At 51.0% G+C, this 17035-nt stretch overlaps 1 protein-coding gene across 6 annotated transcripts in view; it reads left to right on the top strand.

The window, feature by feature from the left end:
• The window catches only part of RGS12 (regulator of G protein signaling 12), a 113558-nt gene that overhangs the window by 25994 nt on the left and 70529 nt on the right, over positions 1-17035 (top strand). For all 6 annotated transcript variants that reach the window (XM_074351425.1, XM_074351423.1, XM_074351413.1 and 3 more), the window contains one exon: positions 2670-4648. In XM_074351425.1, coding sequence (XP_074207526.1) covers positions 2768-4648 — 1881 coding nt within the window. In that variant the 5' untranslated portion in view covers positions 2670-2767. The remainder of the gene's footprint in view (positions 1-2669; positions 4649-17035) is intronic.

Below are 17035 nucleotides of genomic sequence, written 5' to 3'. Positions count from 1 at the left end.
GAAAAGGAAGGAATACTCCCAAACTCATTCTATAAGCCACCATGACCCTGATAGCAAAACCAGGCAAAGACACTACCAAAAAAGAGAATTACAGACCAATATCACTGATGAACGCGAAAATCCTCAACAAAATATTAGCAAATAGAACCCAACAGCACATAAAAAAGATTATACATCATGACCAAGTGGGGTTCATCCCAAGGACACAAGGGTGGTTCAACACACGCAAATCAATCAATGTAATACATCACATCAACAAGAGAAAGGACAAAAACCACATGATCATCTCAATCGATGCAGAAAAAGCTTTTGATAAAATTCAACACCCATTTATGATAAAAACTCTCGCCAAAGTGGGTATAGAGGGAACATATCTCAACATAATAAAAGCTATATATGACAAACCTACAGCCAGCATAGTACTCAACGGTGAAACACTCAAAAGCTTCTCACTAAAATCTGGGACAAGATGAGGCTGCCCACTATCACCACTCCTATTCAACATAGTCTTGGAAGTCCTAGCCACAGCAATCAGACAAGAGAGAGAAATACAAGGGATCCAAATTGGAAAAGAAGAGGTAAAAGTGTCATTATATGCCGACGACATGTTACCATATATAGAAAACCCTAAAAGGTCCACACAAAACCTACTAGAGCTGATCGAAGAATTCAGCAAGGTAGCAGGTTACAAGATTAACGTTCAAAAATCAGTTGCATTTCTTTACACTAACGATGAATCAACAGAAAAAGAAAGTAAAGAAACAATCTCCTTTAAAATAGCACCCAAAGTAATAAAATACCTAGGAGTCAATCTAACCAAGGAGGTGAAAGAATTACACACAGAAAACTATAAACCATTGATGAAGGAAAGTAAAGAAGACTTTAAAAAATGGAAAGATATCCCATGCTCCTGGATTGGAAGAATCAATATTGTTAAAATGGTCACACTGCCCAAGGCAATCTGCAGATTTAATGCAATCCCTATCAAATTACCCAGGACATATTTCACAGAACTAGAACAAATCATAATAAAATTTATATGGAACCAGAAAAGACCTAGAATTGCCAAAGCATTACTGAAGAGAAAGAAAGAGGCTGGAGGAATAACTCTCCCAGACTTCAGACAATACTACAGAGCTGCAGTCATCAAGACAGCATGGTATTGGTACAAAAACAGACATATGGACAAATGGAACAGAAAAGAGAGCCCAGCAATGAACCCACAAACTTTTGGTCAATAATCTTCAACAAAGGAGACAAGAATATACAATGGAATAAAGACAGCCTCTTCAGCAAATGGTGCTGGGAAAACTGGACAGCAGCATGTAAATCAATGAAGCTAGAACACTCCCTTACACCACACACAAAACATACACTCCTTAAAAAGCATGTTCTATTATATTTTAGATCTTCACAATATAATCACTTACTGTATTGCTTTTTAAAGTGATCTTTAAAGGGTTTTGTGCAGAACGCAGTCCTCACAGCGGGGCTGCCTGCTGTCCTCCAAGAGGCCCGGGTGCGAGGCTGGCGCTGGGCTGGCGCTCCGGGGCTTGGATGTCGGGAGGGATCCTGGCACCCTCACCGATGGGGAGGCCCCCTGGGCTCACCCGCTGAGCAGACACCCGCCCCTCAGGGGCTGGGGTTTGGTGTGTGTCCGCAGTGGGGCCCACAGGACCCGCCCCCGATAAGAGCCCTGGTGCTGAGTCTCTAAGGACCCTCCCTGGGGACAGCACTCCACATGTGCTGTCACAGTGTGTCACCAGGGGACTGAGCATGGCTGGTGTGACTCCATGGGTCAGGGTTCTGGAAGCGGTGCCTGTTTCCTCTGGACCTCGCCCCGCCGGCCTCTCCATTCCCTGATTTTGCTGTGCAACCTCTCCCTGTGGTAAATCACGGCCCTGAGTGTTTGCGAGTCTTAGCGAGTCATCGAGCCTGGGGTGGTCTCTGGCACCCTGACACAGGTTCGTTTCAGTGACAACAAGTACCTTTCATTGGAAAGTCACCCCCCGGAACAACTGAGCATTAAATTCCTTTGCTCTTCCTGGCTGTTTCACCTGTTCTGTCCAGTGGCCTCTCTCGTATTTCACACTAATGTGTTTTGCACACACAGTGCATTGCTGAAAGTCAGTTACTTGAGGGAGGGTGGGAGATACCAGGGAAGGCAAGCCGACGCCCCTTTCTGGGGAGAAACTTCCCCTGGAGGGAGTTTGTGATCAGAGTTGGGGCTGGACCAGGGGTCACGCAGGTGCCTTTCCACCTGGTCTGCAGGCAGCCCTGCTTTCACTCGGACCTGCCCGCAGCTCAGATGGTGCTGCCCTCCGACCACATTCTGAGCTTGGGGTCTCCTCTCCATCCAGACAGGAAGGGAGCAGATTCCGCTGAGTCCCGTGCTCCTCAGGCCTGGGCTGGGATTAGCCTCAGTGAGCTCGGAGCTGGGAAGACAGCAGTCCTGGGAAATGTTCTATACTGTGGAAGGAGACATCTTAGGCAGACTTCAAGATGTGGTGCACAGAGATACCACTGCTCCTTCACTCTGCCATTTGTGTGGTAGCCAGAGACTCTTCCTCCGACGGTTTCGTTGTGCACTGCCTTTTATGTTGGGTGGTGCTGGTAAGCAGCAGAAATGCGGGATCTCTAATAATGAGCTGTTTATTCTTCTTCCTCAGGGCGTTATTGCACGGAAATATGATAGCGTCACGCATTCCCCGCCCCACGGACCTGCTGGAATAATGAGCTGTGCTCCTGGTTGGGGAAGCACGCCGGGATGTACAGAGCCGGGGACCCCGGGGAGCGTGCGCTGCTCGGGACAGCGCCCCCTCGCGTCAGGACCGTGGAGGTCGCCAGAGGGAGGGCGGGGTATGGATTCACGCTCTCCGGCCAGGCGCCCTGTGTGCTCAGCTGTGTCATGAGAGGGAGCCCTGCTGATTTCGTGGGCCTCCGTGCCGGCGATCAGATATTTGCTGTCAACGAGATCAATGTGAAGAAAGCGTCCCACGAAGACGTCGTGAAGTTAATCGGGAAGTGTTCGGGGGTCCTGCACATGGTGATTGGTGAAGGCATCGGCCACCTGGAGTCCTGCTCCAGCGATGAGGAGGTGGGGTTTTATGAAGGAAAAGGCTGGCTGAAGCCCAAACTTGATTCTAAGGCCTTAGGTATAAACAGGGCAGAGAGAGTCGTTGAAGAGGTGCAGTCAGGAGGGATTTTCAATATGATCTTTGAAAGCCCGGGCCTTCGTGCCAGCAGTTCCGAGCCTCTGAAACTGAAACAATGGTCCCTTTCGGAGTCAGCCACTGGGCAATTTGACCTTGAGCATGAAAGTATAAATGATCCGAATCCCAACCTGCTTTCTAAGGAGGAGACAGCGAAAGTGGTGCATGCCGATTCTGTTTTTGGTGTGGGACTGGAGAGCCACGAGGACTTTGGGGTGGACGCCAGCGTTCTGAACGTGGCCATGGTAGTGGGCTACCTGGGCTCCATCGAGCTCCCCTCCAGCGGCTGCAGCCTGGAGTCGGACAGTGTGCAGGCCATCCGGGGCTGCCTGCGGCGCCTGCGGGCCGAGCAGAGGATCCATTCTCTGGTGACCATGAAGGTCATGCATGACTGTGTCCAGCTCTGCACCGACAAGGCTGCCGTCCTGGCCCGGTACCCGGCCGAGAGGCTGGCGTTCAGTGCCGTGTGCCCGGACGACCGGAGGTTTTTCGGACTGGTGACTGTGCAAACGGGCGATGATGGGAGCCTGGCGCAGGAGGAGGATGGCGCTCTGCGGACATCCTGCCACGTGTTCATGGTGGACCCGGACCTGTTCAGTCACAAGATCCACCAGGGCATCGCCCGGCGCTTCGGGTTTGAGTGCACGGCTGACCCTGACACCAATGGCTGCCTGGAGTTCCCCGCGTCCTCTCTCCCTGTCCTCCAGTTCATCTCCGTGCTGTACAGGGACATGGGCGAGCTGATCGAGGGGGTGCGGGCCCGGGCCTTTGTGGATGGGGACGCGGACGCCCACCAGAACACCAGCACCAGCAGCAACAGCGACAGTGGCATCGGCAACTTCCAGCACGAGGAGAGGAGCAGCCGGGTGCTGGTGGTGGACCTGGGTGCCGGCTCCAGCAGGCACGGCCCCAGCAGCAGCGCCTGGGAGGGCATGGGCACCAGGGGCTCCCAGCCCTGGGGCGCCTCCTGGAATGGGGCCTTCTGCCACGACCCTGAAGTGGGGCCCCCGTTTGAGGCCGCTCCGCAGGCTGACAGGTGCCGGGACTTTGGGAAGCACCTCGGGCCCACGTCTCATGGGGAGGCGCCCCCCGCCTCCTTGCGGTGTTCGGTCCCCCCTTCCAAGAGGGGCGCCGGGGGCCCTGGCAGCAGTTTCAGCCAGCGGTGGCTCCCAGTCCATGTGCTGCAGGAGTGGCAGTGCGGCCACGCCAGCGACCAGGAGTCTTACACGGACTCCACGGACGGGTGGTCCAGCATCAACTGCGGCACGCTGCCCCCTCCCATGAGCAAGATTCCGGCCGACCGCTACAGGGTGGAGGGCAGCCCCGCGCAGCCCCCGCCCAGCACCCAGAAGAGGGACTGGGCCAGGAAGGCGCTCGGGATGCAGAACATTTTCGGTCACCACCGACACGTCAGAAAGACTAAGGAAGACACGAAGGTAAGCCTGTTGTTCGGAGAGGCTCAGTGAGCATGCGCGTGTTTCCTAACTGGGTCAGTCATGATGAAGCGACAGTGCCCTACTCCCGGGTTCCCAGGCCTGGCTTGCCCCCACCCTCTGCCCCCGGCTTCACAGCTTGTCTGCGTGGCTTTGAGGCTGCAGGCTCCTGCCTGCATGGGGGCCCTCGCCCCGAATCCGGTGGTGACTACCCACCCTTTCCTGTCCCTGTGGCCCCTTTTCGTCTCTGGCCCCAGTGGCCGAGGCAGCCTGCCCTCATGAGGTGAGAAAATTCCCGAAGAAGACTGTTCACTTCGGGACAGGGCGTGTCACCTTGGTGTCAATCCTTGCTGTTTCCCTCATTGAGAAAATCCTACTACGAGAAAAACGCTGGCCGAAGTCAGCTGTGGCTGGCGGCTGGAGTGTCGGACAGTGGGGCACACGCTGGTGTAGCACCACCCCAGACGCCCTCGCCCCACCAGGGCGCCTTGGGGCCCGGCTCCCCCCAACCCCAGCTTAGTTCAGAGCCGAGGTGGGTGGAGGGAGCTGCTGTGGGGGCGGGGGGCTCGGCTCAGCAGGAGGCAGGCTGTGGTCCCGCAGAGGAGGGGGTGGCGCTGTTTGGAACAAGGATGGATCTGCGGGGTGGGGAGGGGTGAGGGGGGCGGGACTGGCTGGCACTTAACTCAACTGGTTTGAGAGGAACTGTTCTCAGAGGATTTTTGAGATTTAAAACACCTTTTCTGTGTGTGTTCACATTTTTGTTCTCAGTAGCCGCAGCTCTCTCGAGAAAACCCTCCCTAGGCCACTGGCTGGTTGGGGTGGGGTCAGAGGTGGAGGAAGGCTTTGGGGCTGGGGCTGCAGAGTCTGATGAATGTTCCGTCTGAGAGCCCTCCCTTTCCCAAGGCTTGTTATTTTTCATTATAAAGCATACTCGAAGAAAGCTAAAGGTGGAGGAAAGGACAGATGTCCCATTGTTTGCCTCCCCAGACGACCGTGAAACAGTGCAATGTATCTAAGCATAGGTTTTCGCTTTTATAAACATGGTTGTAATCATATGGTTTTGACTGAATTCCTGAGCTGGCCGGGCTAGCAGGAGTCCTGGCCCGTGTGCAGCCTCCTGCCAGTTCCCGCAGTCCCAGCCGCACAGGCTGGGGTCTCCTTCCAGAGTGTTCCCCCCGGGCCACCTGCTTCAGCCTGGGCTTGCCTGTTCAGTGGGGGGGGGGGCGGGGGCGGGGGCGGCGGCCCTGGAAGGTGGCAGAAATGCTCTGTGAAACTGGGGAGTTCACTGCCTCTTTGAGTGCATGTCCCGCAAGTGACTTTTCTCCATTGCCACGGCGTAAGTGAGTAATCAAACGCTGAAGGAGCGACGGCGTTTGCGCGGTTCTCCCCGGACTGCAGCGCGCCCTCCGGCCTGTTCGCCAGAGTAGGAAGCGCCCCGCCTGTGCCCCGTAGAGCACTGCACGGCTTCACACCCCTGGCGACGGGGTTCTGAGCTCAGGAGCTCCCTGGTCTCCGGGTGAGCTGACCAGTCCTCGAGGGGTTAAGTGACTTGTCTGAGGTTCAACTGTCAGGATTAAGCAGGTTCATGATTCAAGTCTTGGGCTTCTTTTTTTCTTTTAAGACTTTATTTTTTAGAGCAGTTTTAGGTTTAAAACAATTGAAAGCAAGGCACAGAGATTTCCCACATACCTTCTACCCTCAGACACACACAGCCTCCCCCGCCATCAGCACCCCCACCAGAGGGCGCCTGTGTCACAGCCAGCGAACCTGCACTGACAGGTCGTCGCCCGGAATCTGCGGTTCACGATGGGTCACTCTTGGTGCCGTGCATCCTGTGGGTGTGGACAAGCGTGTACCATGTGTCCACCGCTACAGGGTCACAGAGTCGTGTCATTGCCCTAAACATCCTCTTTGCCTGCCTGTTCTCCCCCCCAGCCCCGGTGGTCTCTTCACTCTCCCCGTAGTTTCATGTTTTCCAGAATGTCACAGAGTCAGAATCCGACAGTCTGCAGCCTTTTCAGACGGGCTCTGTCACTTAGGAATCTACATTTAAGGTTCCTCCGTGTCTTTTCATGCCGTGTCAGCTCATTTCTCTTTAGTGCTGAATAACATTCCACTGTCTGGAGGGACCACAGTTTATTTATCCATCACCTGCTGAAGGGCATCTTGGCTGCTTCCAGGTTCTGGCAATGACGAATAAAACTGCTGTAAACATCTGTGTGCGGGTTTTCGTGTGGACGTAAGTTTCCAGCTCCTTTGGGTGAGTACCAAGGAGCCCAACTGCTGGATCACATGGTAAGACTATGTTTAGTTTTGTAGGAGACCGTCCTCTGAAGTGGCTGCACCACTGCGTTCCCAGCAGCCATGATAAACGTTCCTTTTGTCCCACATTTTGGCTCCCATTTGGTGGTGTCAGTGTTCAGGGGTTTCGCTCGTGTTCCAGGTGTGTAGTGGTGTCTTACTGTTTTAATTTGCATTTCCTTGGGATGTATGGTGCTGAACGTCTTCTCATATGCTTGCTTGTCAAACCTGTGTATCTTCTTTGGTAAAACGTCTGTTAAGACCTTGGGTCTATTTTTCAATCAGATTGTTTTCTTATGGTTGAATTTTACGAGCTCTTTGTGTATTCGGGGTGTTAGTCCTTTATCAGATGTGTCTTCTGCAAACGTTTTCTCCTGGTCTGTGGCTGTCTTTCCACTCTCTTGATGTTGCCTTTTGCGGAGCAGACGTTTTACTTTTAGTGAAGTCCAGGTTATCAAGGCTTTCTTCCATGGATGTTTGTACCTGCAGAGGCGTCCCCCAGCCCGAGGCCACCGAGGTTTCTCCTGTGCTACTGGCTAGGAGTTTCGTGGTTTTAAATTTTACGTCCAGATCTGTGATCCATTCTGAGTTACTGTTCTGAAGGGTGTAAGGTCTATGTCCAGGTTCGCTTGCTTTGCATACGCGTGTCCTGCGGTTCCAGCACCATTTGTGGAGGAGACAGTCTTTGCTCCTTTGTTAAAGATCCGCTGACTGTTCTTAGGAGGGTCTTGGGCTTCTTCTTAATGTTCTTTTACCTTGAACAAAAATGTAGTGAGAACGCAGGTATTTGCTGTTAGTGCTCTAACACCGTAACGAAAGAATGCGATACAGAGTGGAACCGGTGTGTCTCTCATGTTGGAAGAGAGCAGTATTTATCCGAACGGCGTCTGCTCACTGTCCACAGTACATTTCCTTATTTGACCCGGATGGGGATTCTGTGAGCTCACCATCTTACTCACAAGGAAGGAAGGTTTATACACATCAAACGACTTGCCCACAGTCAGGTGGAGTTCCTTTTGTAATGTGATGGGACACGCAATTGACCTAAAAACAAGTAGTAATAAAGTGTGTTTCCTTGCGTTGCAGCCGCAATCCCTTGAAGTGTGTCCATTGCTCTTTACTCTGCTAAGCGGGGTCCCCTGTGTTACTAGCGCAGTCTAACCCCACAGCCCTCGCTGAGCGGCAGAAGCTTCCCAGGGTCCTGAGGCGGGTCTTCTGGTGTGCCTCCTGGCCCGGCCTCAGCTGCCTGGGGGCTAGTCAGGATGAGCAGAGGACAGGCCAAGAGGGAGCACGTGCCTGGAGAGGGGAGAGGAAGAGGCCTTAGGAGGGGGACGGGGAGATGCCAACAGTCGTGGAGTGTCCGAAGTGACTGTGAACTCTTCTCCGTGGTGACAGTGGCTTCAGGGTCTTACTCTGTGCAGTCAGGATGCATCAGGAGATGGAAAACACATCTGATTTGCACAGGAGAAGGTGGTGTGAGGAATCATTAACTAGACCAAAGGAGCACTAGTGGGACCCGAGGAGGTCGCAGCAGAGGGGGAGGGAGGGAAGGCAGACGAGGAGGAGACTTTGTCAGCACAGAGAGGAGGAGGCCGGTGGGGCTGAGCGTGAGGGCTGCCAGGGCACGGCCGGCGAGGAGGGTGCTGTCGGGACATTGCAGTCCACCCCTGCTGCCCGACAAGGGCCAGCGCAGCCCCCTGTGGGCAGAGGTGCTGTCAAGTCTGCAAGGCCCAGCTCCAGCGTCCGATGCCGGCAGAGAGGGGTGGGCTTGGCGCTTAATGATGAGAGAGTCTCGGACGCCTGGCTCAGCACAGCTTACAGCACTCCCTCTGCACCTGTGAGCTGACCTTTGCGCAGCGGAGACGGAAACTTCAACAGGGCACACGGCCCGCTTCTGTGCCACAGGGGAGACACGCGCTCCCGGCCATCAGGGTCCCGGCCATCGTCCTTCTTGCTGTTTGTTGTTCCTGTTTGTTTAGTGGCTTTTCTGAGCAAATTCTGCCAAGTGTATGTATTCTTTGTTGTGTGTGGCCGCAAGGTGTCTGCTTGGTTCGCTTAGTGGTCAGCTGGTGACGGGACAGAGACTTCCTTAGAGGCCGGTCTGTCTCCCGGTCCTTGCCAAGGGGCCCTGTGTGTGCGGACCTGCCTTCGGTGCTCAGCCAGGGCCTCCAGGTCAACCTGGGGTGGGCGCCAGAGCCTCCGTGGGGCCGCCCTGGGCACGGGCACGGGCACGGGCACGGGCACGGGCACGGCCCTGCATGGGGAACCCGCCGGAGCTTTCAGACCCCCAGTGGACGTCTCATTCCTCCGCTGCTTTTAAGTTGGCCTTAGCTGCCTGTGCCCCTGAGGGGTGTGGCCTGTGTCCAGTGGGGTGGCTCTGGCCTGGAAGCCCTGGGAGCTCTGGTCCTCGGTGGGTGGCAGGCACACCTAATGCCAGACCTGGGGTGGGGCCCCTGCCAGGCTGTCCTTCCCTTAGGCACCCTCTCTCTCGGCCCTGGGCTGGTCTTCAGTGGCCTCTGCGTGTTTATGGCTGCTTCCATGTTGTCACCGACAACTCTGCCTTAAATGTTCCCTTTGAAATTCCTGGCATGCAGCCTCTCTCAATTCTGTGTGCGAAAGAAAGCCAGCAGTCAGAAGGACTCTGCACTGAGTTCAGGCATGAGCTGTTCTCTGAGTCCTATCAGGCCTGTGTCCAGACAGTCACCTTGTCACTACACTTCTCCACCGGCACTTTGTCACTGTCTCTTGGTCTTTGTACCCCAAGCTCAATCCAGACCTCGGGCCCCTGGAGCCCCTCCCTCCCGTGAGGGGAAAAGCCAGAGTGGGGGCCCACTTTCCCCAAGCCCGCCCGTCCAGGTTGACACCTCTCCGCCTCGGGCCTTTTCATTCTGCTGGTCAGGGGGCAGTTTATAGGAGTCAGTGCTCTTCTGGTGACTCCCAAAGCTCTGGCTCCCAACGCACGACCCAGGCAGTGCCCGTGAAGCGGACTCACTCTCATCAGCTGTCTCCTCGTTGGGGAGATTGGAGCGGGTAGCTGGGAGCCCATCACTTGGGGACTTGGCCGAATTTAGGGAACTGTTGACGAGAGTTAAGTAATGTCTGTACACGGATGATTTTCCACGTTGTTTGCTTTGCTTTGCTTTCTACTTAACGTCTACAGCCAGCAGAAGGAGAAGTTGGTGCTAATGCAGATACAGCTTAAAGTCTGCGAGTACCACACGGGACTGATGAGAGAGAAGTCCGTGCTCTTGAAATGCCGTCTGTATCGTCAAAAATGATTCAGTTATGTTCAACTTGAACGAAGGCTGTTAGGGTTCTGCTTCTTTGAAAATTGACGCTCTAAGAACATTATTAACTAAAATATCTGGTTAAGTAGCAAAAATCCACATTCTTAAACTTTACACATAGTGGATTTTGGAAAATTCTTAAATGAAAAGATATTATAACATATAAAGGATTTTTGTCATCTTGAAATGAATTAATAAATATTTTAAAATTTCTCGGTTTAATTTTTAATATGAAAAATATTCATAGATGAAACCCACAAAAACAAAAGACCTCTGGGGTCCTCAGGAGTTTTTCAGGAGTGCAGACACCCCGAGACGCCGGTGTTTTAGGATGGCCGCCATCACCAGGGTGCGGGAGGACAGACTTCCAGGAGCGAGCCCTTTCCAGTCTGGCAGTATTAGTGGGCGCTGAACTCTCTTTTTGATTGAGTAAGAAATACTTACTGACGGTGGCGTGAAGAAAAATGTATCTTCCTAGTCTAGCTGGCGCGCGCTCACGTGCAAGTGGTAGCGTTGCGGTCTGTAGCGCCTGCCTTCAAAGTGGCCTGAACCTGCAGGGTGGGGCTGTCCCGCCTGGAGTTTGGGTCGGTTGCCCGGCTGGCGTGGAGGCTCCCCCTTCATCAGGAGCCAGTTTCCTTCTGTCGTGTTGCCCTCATCTGCATGTGCCTCCACCTGAACTTGAAGGTAGCCGCTCCCCAGGCCCCCCATGTCCATGGTCCAGCCTGCAGGAGGGGGGCATCCCACAGGAGGGGGAACCTGGAAGTGGGGGGCCTGCAGGAGGGGGGAGCCCGCAGGAGGCTGGCAAAGGGAGCAGTGGAGTCCCAGTGGAAGTGTCAGGCACCCTCTGCTGCGCCTCATTGGCCGGGCCTGGCCGCGTGGCTGCAGAGGAGGCCGGGGAGTGCGGCCGCACAGGCAGGCGTCCAGCCCAGATCTCCGTCCCTCGTCAGACCAGCTCTGTGCTCCGCCACACGGGTGGGTTGGTGTGTCACCCACGGGAAAGGCCCCCAAGGCCACGTGTGCATGTTTAGTATGATCTTGTTTTTGTGTGAAGTATTTGAGCACCCCTCAAATAAACCTAGACATTTTAAAGTGTGCGTGTTTGTATGCAAATATACAGGGAGAAAAGGAGGGAACACTTGGAACAGATAGTGATGGTTACCTCAGGTGCCGAGTGGAAACTGAGCAGGACGTTGTCATTTTGTTTTGTGCTGTTTTGATTTTTTATTCTGGGCTTATGACCATATTTTACTAACTAAAAATAATTCCTTTTGAGAAAAAAAATATTATTTTTCTTAGTCCTTTTACTGAGAACAGAGTGAGAGGTGGCCCTGTGCGCCAGCAGCAGTGTTTCTCCGGCGGCGCTGATGACCGGCTCGTCGGCTCCCGAGAGGGGAGCTCCGGGTTCAACAAACGGACCCTGTGCAGTGTTTCTAGTACAATGAGAGGAAGTTTTAAAATAGATTGTAAACAAAATCTGCAGAATACTAAAAGGCCGGGCTAGGGCCCTAAGACTGAATCCTGCTAAGGCGTGCGGCTTTGATCTCTGCCCCCGGGAAACAATGCCCTTGGGCAGCGTGGCATCACTCTGCTAATCCAAAGGAAAGGAAGCGAGCAGGGGCCGCAGCCCCTGGGGAGTCAGCGGGTCTGGGGAGACAAGCTGGCGGGGAGGAGCCTGCTGTCTGCTGCCACACGCGCTCCCCGTCCCTGTGGGGAGTTCCTTCTGAGCATGTGCGCTGAGCACTCTCCGGGGGGCTCACAGCTGCGTGAGGACCTTGCGGACCCTGCGTTTGAGGCTGGTTGAGGTGCTAGGGGGCAGGGGAGAAGCACTTGGCCCATCCTGGAGCAGGCAGGGCAGGCTTCCTGGAGGAGCTGGCCATGGTCAGGAGGACGGAGAGTGTGCAACCCTGGGGTGGAGGAGATGGCAGTGAAGGAGCAGAGACAAAGCAGGCCACACTTACTGTTCTTGGTGTGTACAGGATCCAGGAAAAGTGAGACTGTTCGGGCTACGCAGCCCTCAGCTTTGTCAGAATCAGGGGTGTTTGAAGTGCTTGACTCCCTAAACAATGTATTGGTTTGTTTTGCTGTTTCTTCTGCTTTATAAAAAAATGGTTTCATAGCACAATCTTCTACAATGTGTTTTTAAATCATTGACTATCATTTCCAAGATCTATCCATGATATTATCTGTAGCTGCAGTTTATTCATTTTAACTGTGTGATATTCCATTGTGAGCACCCCACACACTCACACACAGTGGTTAACGAAGTGACTGATGACACTGCCGTGCACACGCTTGCACACGTCTCCAGCTGTGTACGTGAAAGACTTTTCTCGGGATCTATCCGGGGAGGGGACTGGCCCATCCGTAGCAGACGGACTGAGTATGAAGCTTTTAGTCTGCTTGTTCATACTGACAGTAGACAGGTCTCTGGAGCAGGGACAGGTTTAATTACCGGCTTCTAATACTGCAGTGGTTCCTCCGCGCCCAGTCCTTGCCCTGGGCCAAAACGATGAGAACCATTCAGGTTCGCCCTGCAACTCCAAGAACAAACCCGGGAGCTCACACACACGCTGCGCCCCTCCCCTCCTGAGACTGGAGAGAAACCTTTACTCTTGAAGCAAATTCTCTTTCCAGACAGAGGAGGAGATCCTGGGTTTTCCCTTTTACCCTTTAAAGATGGGTGAGCGTCTCCAGGAGGAATGTTAAGACTGGCCTCTCCTGGGAGGTGCTTCAGGTCTCACTCCTCTGAAAGGCCAGCCTCTCCTGGAGTTTTCACCATCTAGTCCATCATAATTTAACCTCCAAGTCACAAGACTCGGAGACTTTTAGTTCAACTTCCAAGTCTCAGTAAAATTTGCTTAGAATGCCCTAACCGTGCCGAAACCCCACACTAGCCAGTGCAGGCGGTCCGACTGCAGCCCGTCCTCGCCAGAACTCGCCGTCTTCACACTCCTCAAGGTTTTGCCAATCTGTTAGTTGTAAAATGGTGTCTTGTTATGGCTTTAGTTTGCATTCCCTCCAGCGTACAGATTTGATTTCCTCTTTGTTGAGGGGCCTACTGAAAACTCTGCTCATTTTTCTGTTGGGTTGGCTTTGCCTCTGACGAGTAGGAGTTCTAGACTCTGGCTGTTAGCCTTTTGCCGATTACATGTGTTACACGTGTGCCTTCCCATGTTTCACTTGCTGTGGCATCTTGACAGTCAGAAGTTCTTGGCTTCAGTGTCGTCCAGCTTGTCAGCCTTTCTCTTAGAGTTTGCACTTTTGATGTAACACATTCACTACTACCCTGAGGTCAGAAAGATTTTCTCCTTTTTTTTCCTAAAGTCTTTTGGAGTTGATTTTTATGAATGGAGTAAGGTGGGTGGCAAGCTAATTTTTCTCTGTGTGGATGACAGGTTGTGGGAGCACTACATTCGTGCTCTCACGTGGCCCAGCCACATCCCTCTGCTGGACGTCGTGTGTTCACATACATGCTGGTCTCAGTTCTCTGCACTCCGCCATCAGTACCACCAACAGCACTTTACTTTCAGAATTGTAGCTTTGTATCTGATCTGCCAAATCTCCTTATCTGATCTTGGTTTTGCTTGAGCCTTGCTCTTTTATGTAGATTTTACAGTCAGCTTATAAATTCTCCAAAAAATGCTGTTAACGTTTTTATTGTGAGAACTGACATATCCAGGACATTGAGCCTTCCTATCCATGAACATGGTATCTCTCACCATTTGTTTAGGTTTTCTTTATTTTCTTTCAGTGAAAAGTTATAACTACCTTCACAAACATTGTTGATTAGACTTATTCTTAGATTCTTTGACTAAGTTTATTCCTAGGTGCCTTATATAATTTGTTTCTGTTCTAAGTGGTACTCCTAGAAACTGTGAATGTTAACTTTTGTGATATATAAAAGTACAGTGGATTTGCTGCTTTCTATATGCAGCTGCCCTGCCAGGGTTATCTCTGTTAGTATTTTTTGATACTTGTCATTATGAGTGGGTGTTGAAGTTCAGCCTTTCTCTTTTGGTTATTTTACATTCATTGGGGCAATCAAATGTGCTTCCTCCATCACGGTGCCAAGGTGGCATATCACACTGATTGATTTTGGAATATTAAACCACGCCTGCTTTCCTGAGATAAGTCTAATCCATGGTTATCTTTTTCATGCACTGATGGATATTTCTGTAGAATTTCTGAATCTGTGTTTATGAGTGAGACTGTCTTACAGTTTTTCCTTCTCTCATTGTCTGTCTGGTTTTGGTACCAAGGTCATTCTCCCTCATAAAGTTATAAAATCAACGGTGGCATTTTCTCCCTCTCCTCCTACTCTTCTTCTTCTTCTTCTCCTCCTTCTTCTTTTAATAGACTTTAGTTTTTTAGAGCAGTTTCAGGTTCACAACAGAATTGAGCAGAAAATACAGAGAGTTCGCACATAGCCCTCCCCACCCACGTGTATATACTCCCCTACCCTCAGCATCCCTCATCAGTGTGGCATGTTTGGTACAATTGATGAACCATCGTGGACACATTATTATCAACCAAAGTCCATAGTTTACATTGGGATTCACTCTTGATGTTGTACATTCTGTGGGTTTTGACAAATGCATGATGACATGTAGCCACCACTGTAGTATCATACAGAATAACTTCATTGCCCTAAAAATCCCTTGTTGCTCCATCTATTCATTCCTCCCTCCCTCCCTCTCCCCAAACCCCTGGAAACCATGATCTTTTTATGGTTTCTATAGCTGTGCCTTTTCCCGAATGTTATTTGGTTGGAATTGTACAGTTTGTAGCCTTTTCAGACTGGCTTCTTTCATTTAGTAATATATCTTCTAAGTTTCTTCCATGTCGTTCATGGCTTGATAGATCATTTTTTTTAATCCACATATAGTTTTTAATTTACTTGTATGTACATTGTTTCTAAGAATGTTTACAGCTTTAGCTTTTAAACTTACATAGTTATCAAAGGAATAAAGCCAACCACAAAATAAGAATTAATTCAAAAAGATACATACACCCTGCTATTAACAGCAACATTATTTATGATTGCCAAGATACGGAAGCGCCCCAAGTGCACATCAATAGTGGAATAGATAATGAAGGTGCAGCATATATACACGTAATGGAACACAACTCACCCATAAGAAGGGAGGGTATTTTGCCATCTGTGGCCCTTCACTTTTTTTTTTTCACCTCAAAAACCAGAATTTTGTAACCAGCACAAACATGTCCATTACATCAAAAACAACAAAATATCTAGAAATAAACTTAGCCAAGGAGGTTACCTACACTCTGAAAACCGAAATGACACAAAGAAATGGAAAGATTTCTTGTGCTCTTGGACTGGAGGAATCAACGCTATTAAAATGGCCACACTACCCAAAGCAACCCAAGATCCATTGCAACCCCCGTCAAAATACTCGTGACATTCTTCACAGAACTACAGCAGACAATTCCAAAGTTTATAAGGAACCACAAAAGACCCCGAACAGCTAAAGCAATCTTTTGTGGGTCTTTTTTTTTTTTTTTTCCCCACTTTCTTCTTTTTGTTCTCTTTTCTTATGGTTTGATGACTAGAGAAGGTCCTCTAACATTTGTTGCAAAGCTGGCTTGGTGGTGCTGAAATCTTTTAGCTTTTGTTTATCTGTGAAGCTTTTGATTTCTCCATCGAGTCTGAACAAGAGCCTTGCTGGATAGAGTGCTCTTGGTTGTAAGTTTTCCCCTTTCATCACTTTAAACATATCGTGCCACTCCCTTCTGGCCTCTAGAGTTTCTGCTGAAAAATCAGCTGATAACCTTATGGGAGTTCCCTTGGATGTCATTTGTTGCTTTTCTCTTGCTAATTTTAATACTTTCTCCTCATCCTTATTTGTCCATTTGATGACTGTGTGCCTTGGTGTGCTCCTCTTTGGGCTGATCCTGTGTGATACTTTCTGCGCTTCCAGGACGTGGGTGCCTGTTTCCTTTCCCAAGTGGGGGCAGTTTTCGGTTATTATCTCTCCAAAAATTTCCTCAGGTCCTTTCTCCCTCCTTCTCTTCCTGGGACCCTGTAATGCGAATATTAGTGCACTTCATGTTGTCCCAGAGTGCTCTTAAACGATCCTTATTCCTTTCATTCTTCTTTCTTTTTTCTGTTCTGCAGTAGTGATTCCCACTAATCTGTCTTCTAGCTCACTGATCCGTTCTTCTGCCCCATTCAGTCTGTTCTTGGTTCCTTCTGGTGTATTGTTTATTTCAGCGATTTTATTCTTCAACTCTGTTTGGGTATTCTTTATATTTTCCAACTCTGCTAAAAACTTCACTCTGTGCTTCTGTACTCCTCTTGAGTTCTCTGAACATCTTCACCATCATTACTTCAAACTCTTTCTCAGATAAATTGCCTGTCTCCTCATCACTTAGTTCTTCTTCTTAACCTTGGTCTGGGAGTACTCCTCTGCCACCTCATATTGTTTATCTTTCAATGTGTATTTTTAGGTAGGTTAGTTAGCGTTTCTCGACCTTGGAGAGGTGGCCCTCTGTGGGAGACGTCCTGTGCGTCCCTGCAGTACACTCCTCTCTTGTCAGACAAGGGCCAGGGTCCAGCAGGTCCCAGGTTAGAGCCTGGCCTGTGTTTGTGGATTCCTTCCACAGGCTTTGGGCTTGTTGTTTTCTTATTTCTGGTATCTGCTCCCTGGTGGATGAGGCTGGACCAGAGGCCTTTGTGGCTCAGGGGGTCTGCTGCTGGGTGGGGCTGTGCTCCCACCCAGTGTGCTGTTTGGTCTGAGGCTTCCCCACAGGCTGTTGGGTGGCGCTGGATCTTGATGCTAAC

The sequence above is a fragment of the Camelus bactrianus genome, chromosome 2 (genome assembly GCF_048773025.1).
Source record: "Camelus bactrianus isolate YW-2024 breed Bactrian camel chromosome 2, ASM4877302v1, whole genome shotgun sequence".
NCBI classification, from domain to species: Eukaryota; Metazoa; Chordata; class Mammalia; order Artiodactyla; family Camelidae; genus Camelus; species Camelus bactrianus.
Note: the sequence above shows the minus strand (reverse complement) of the source record. Positions and strands in the feature narration are given on the sequence as shown.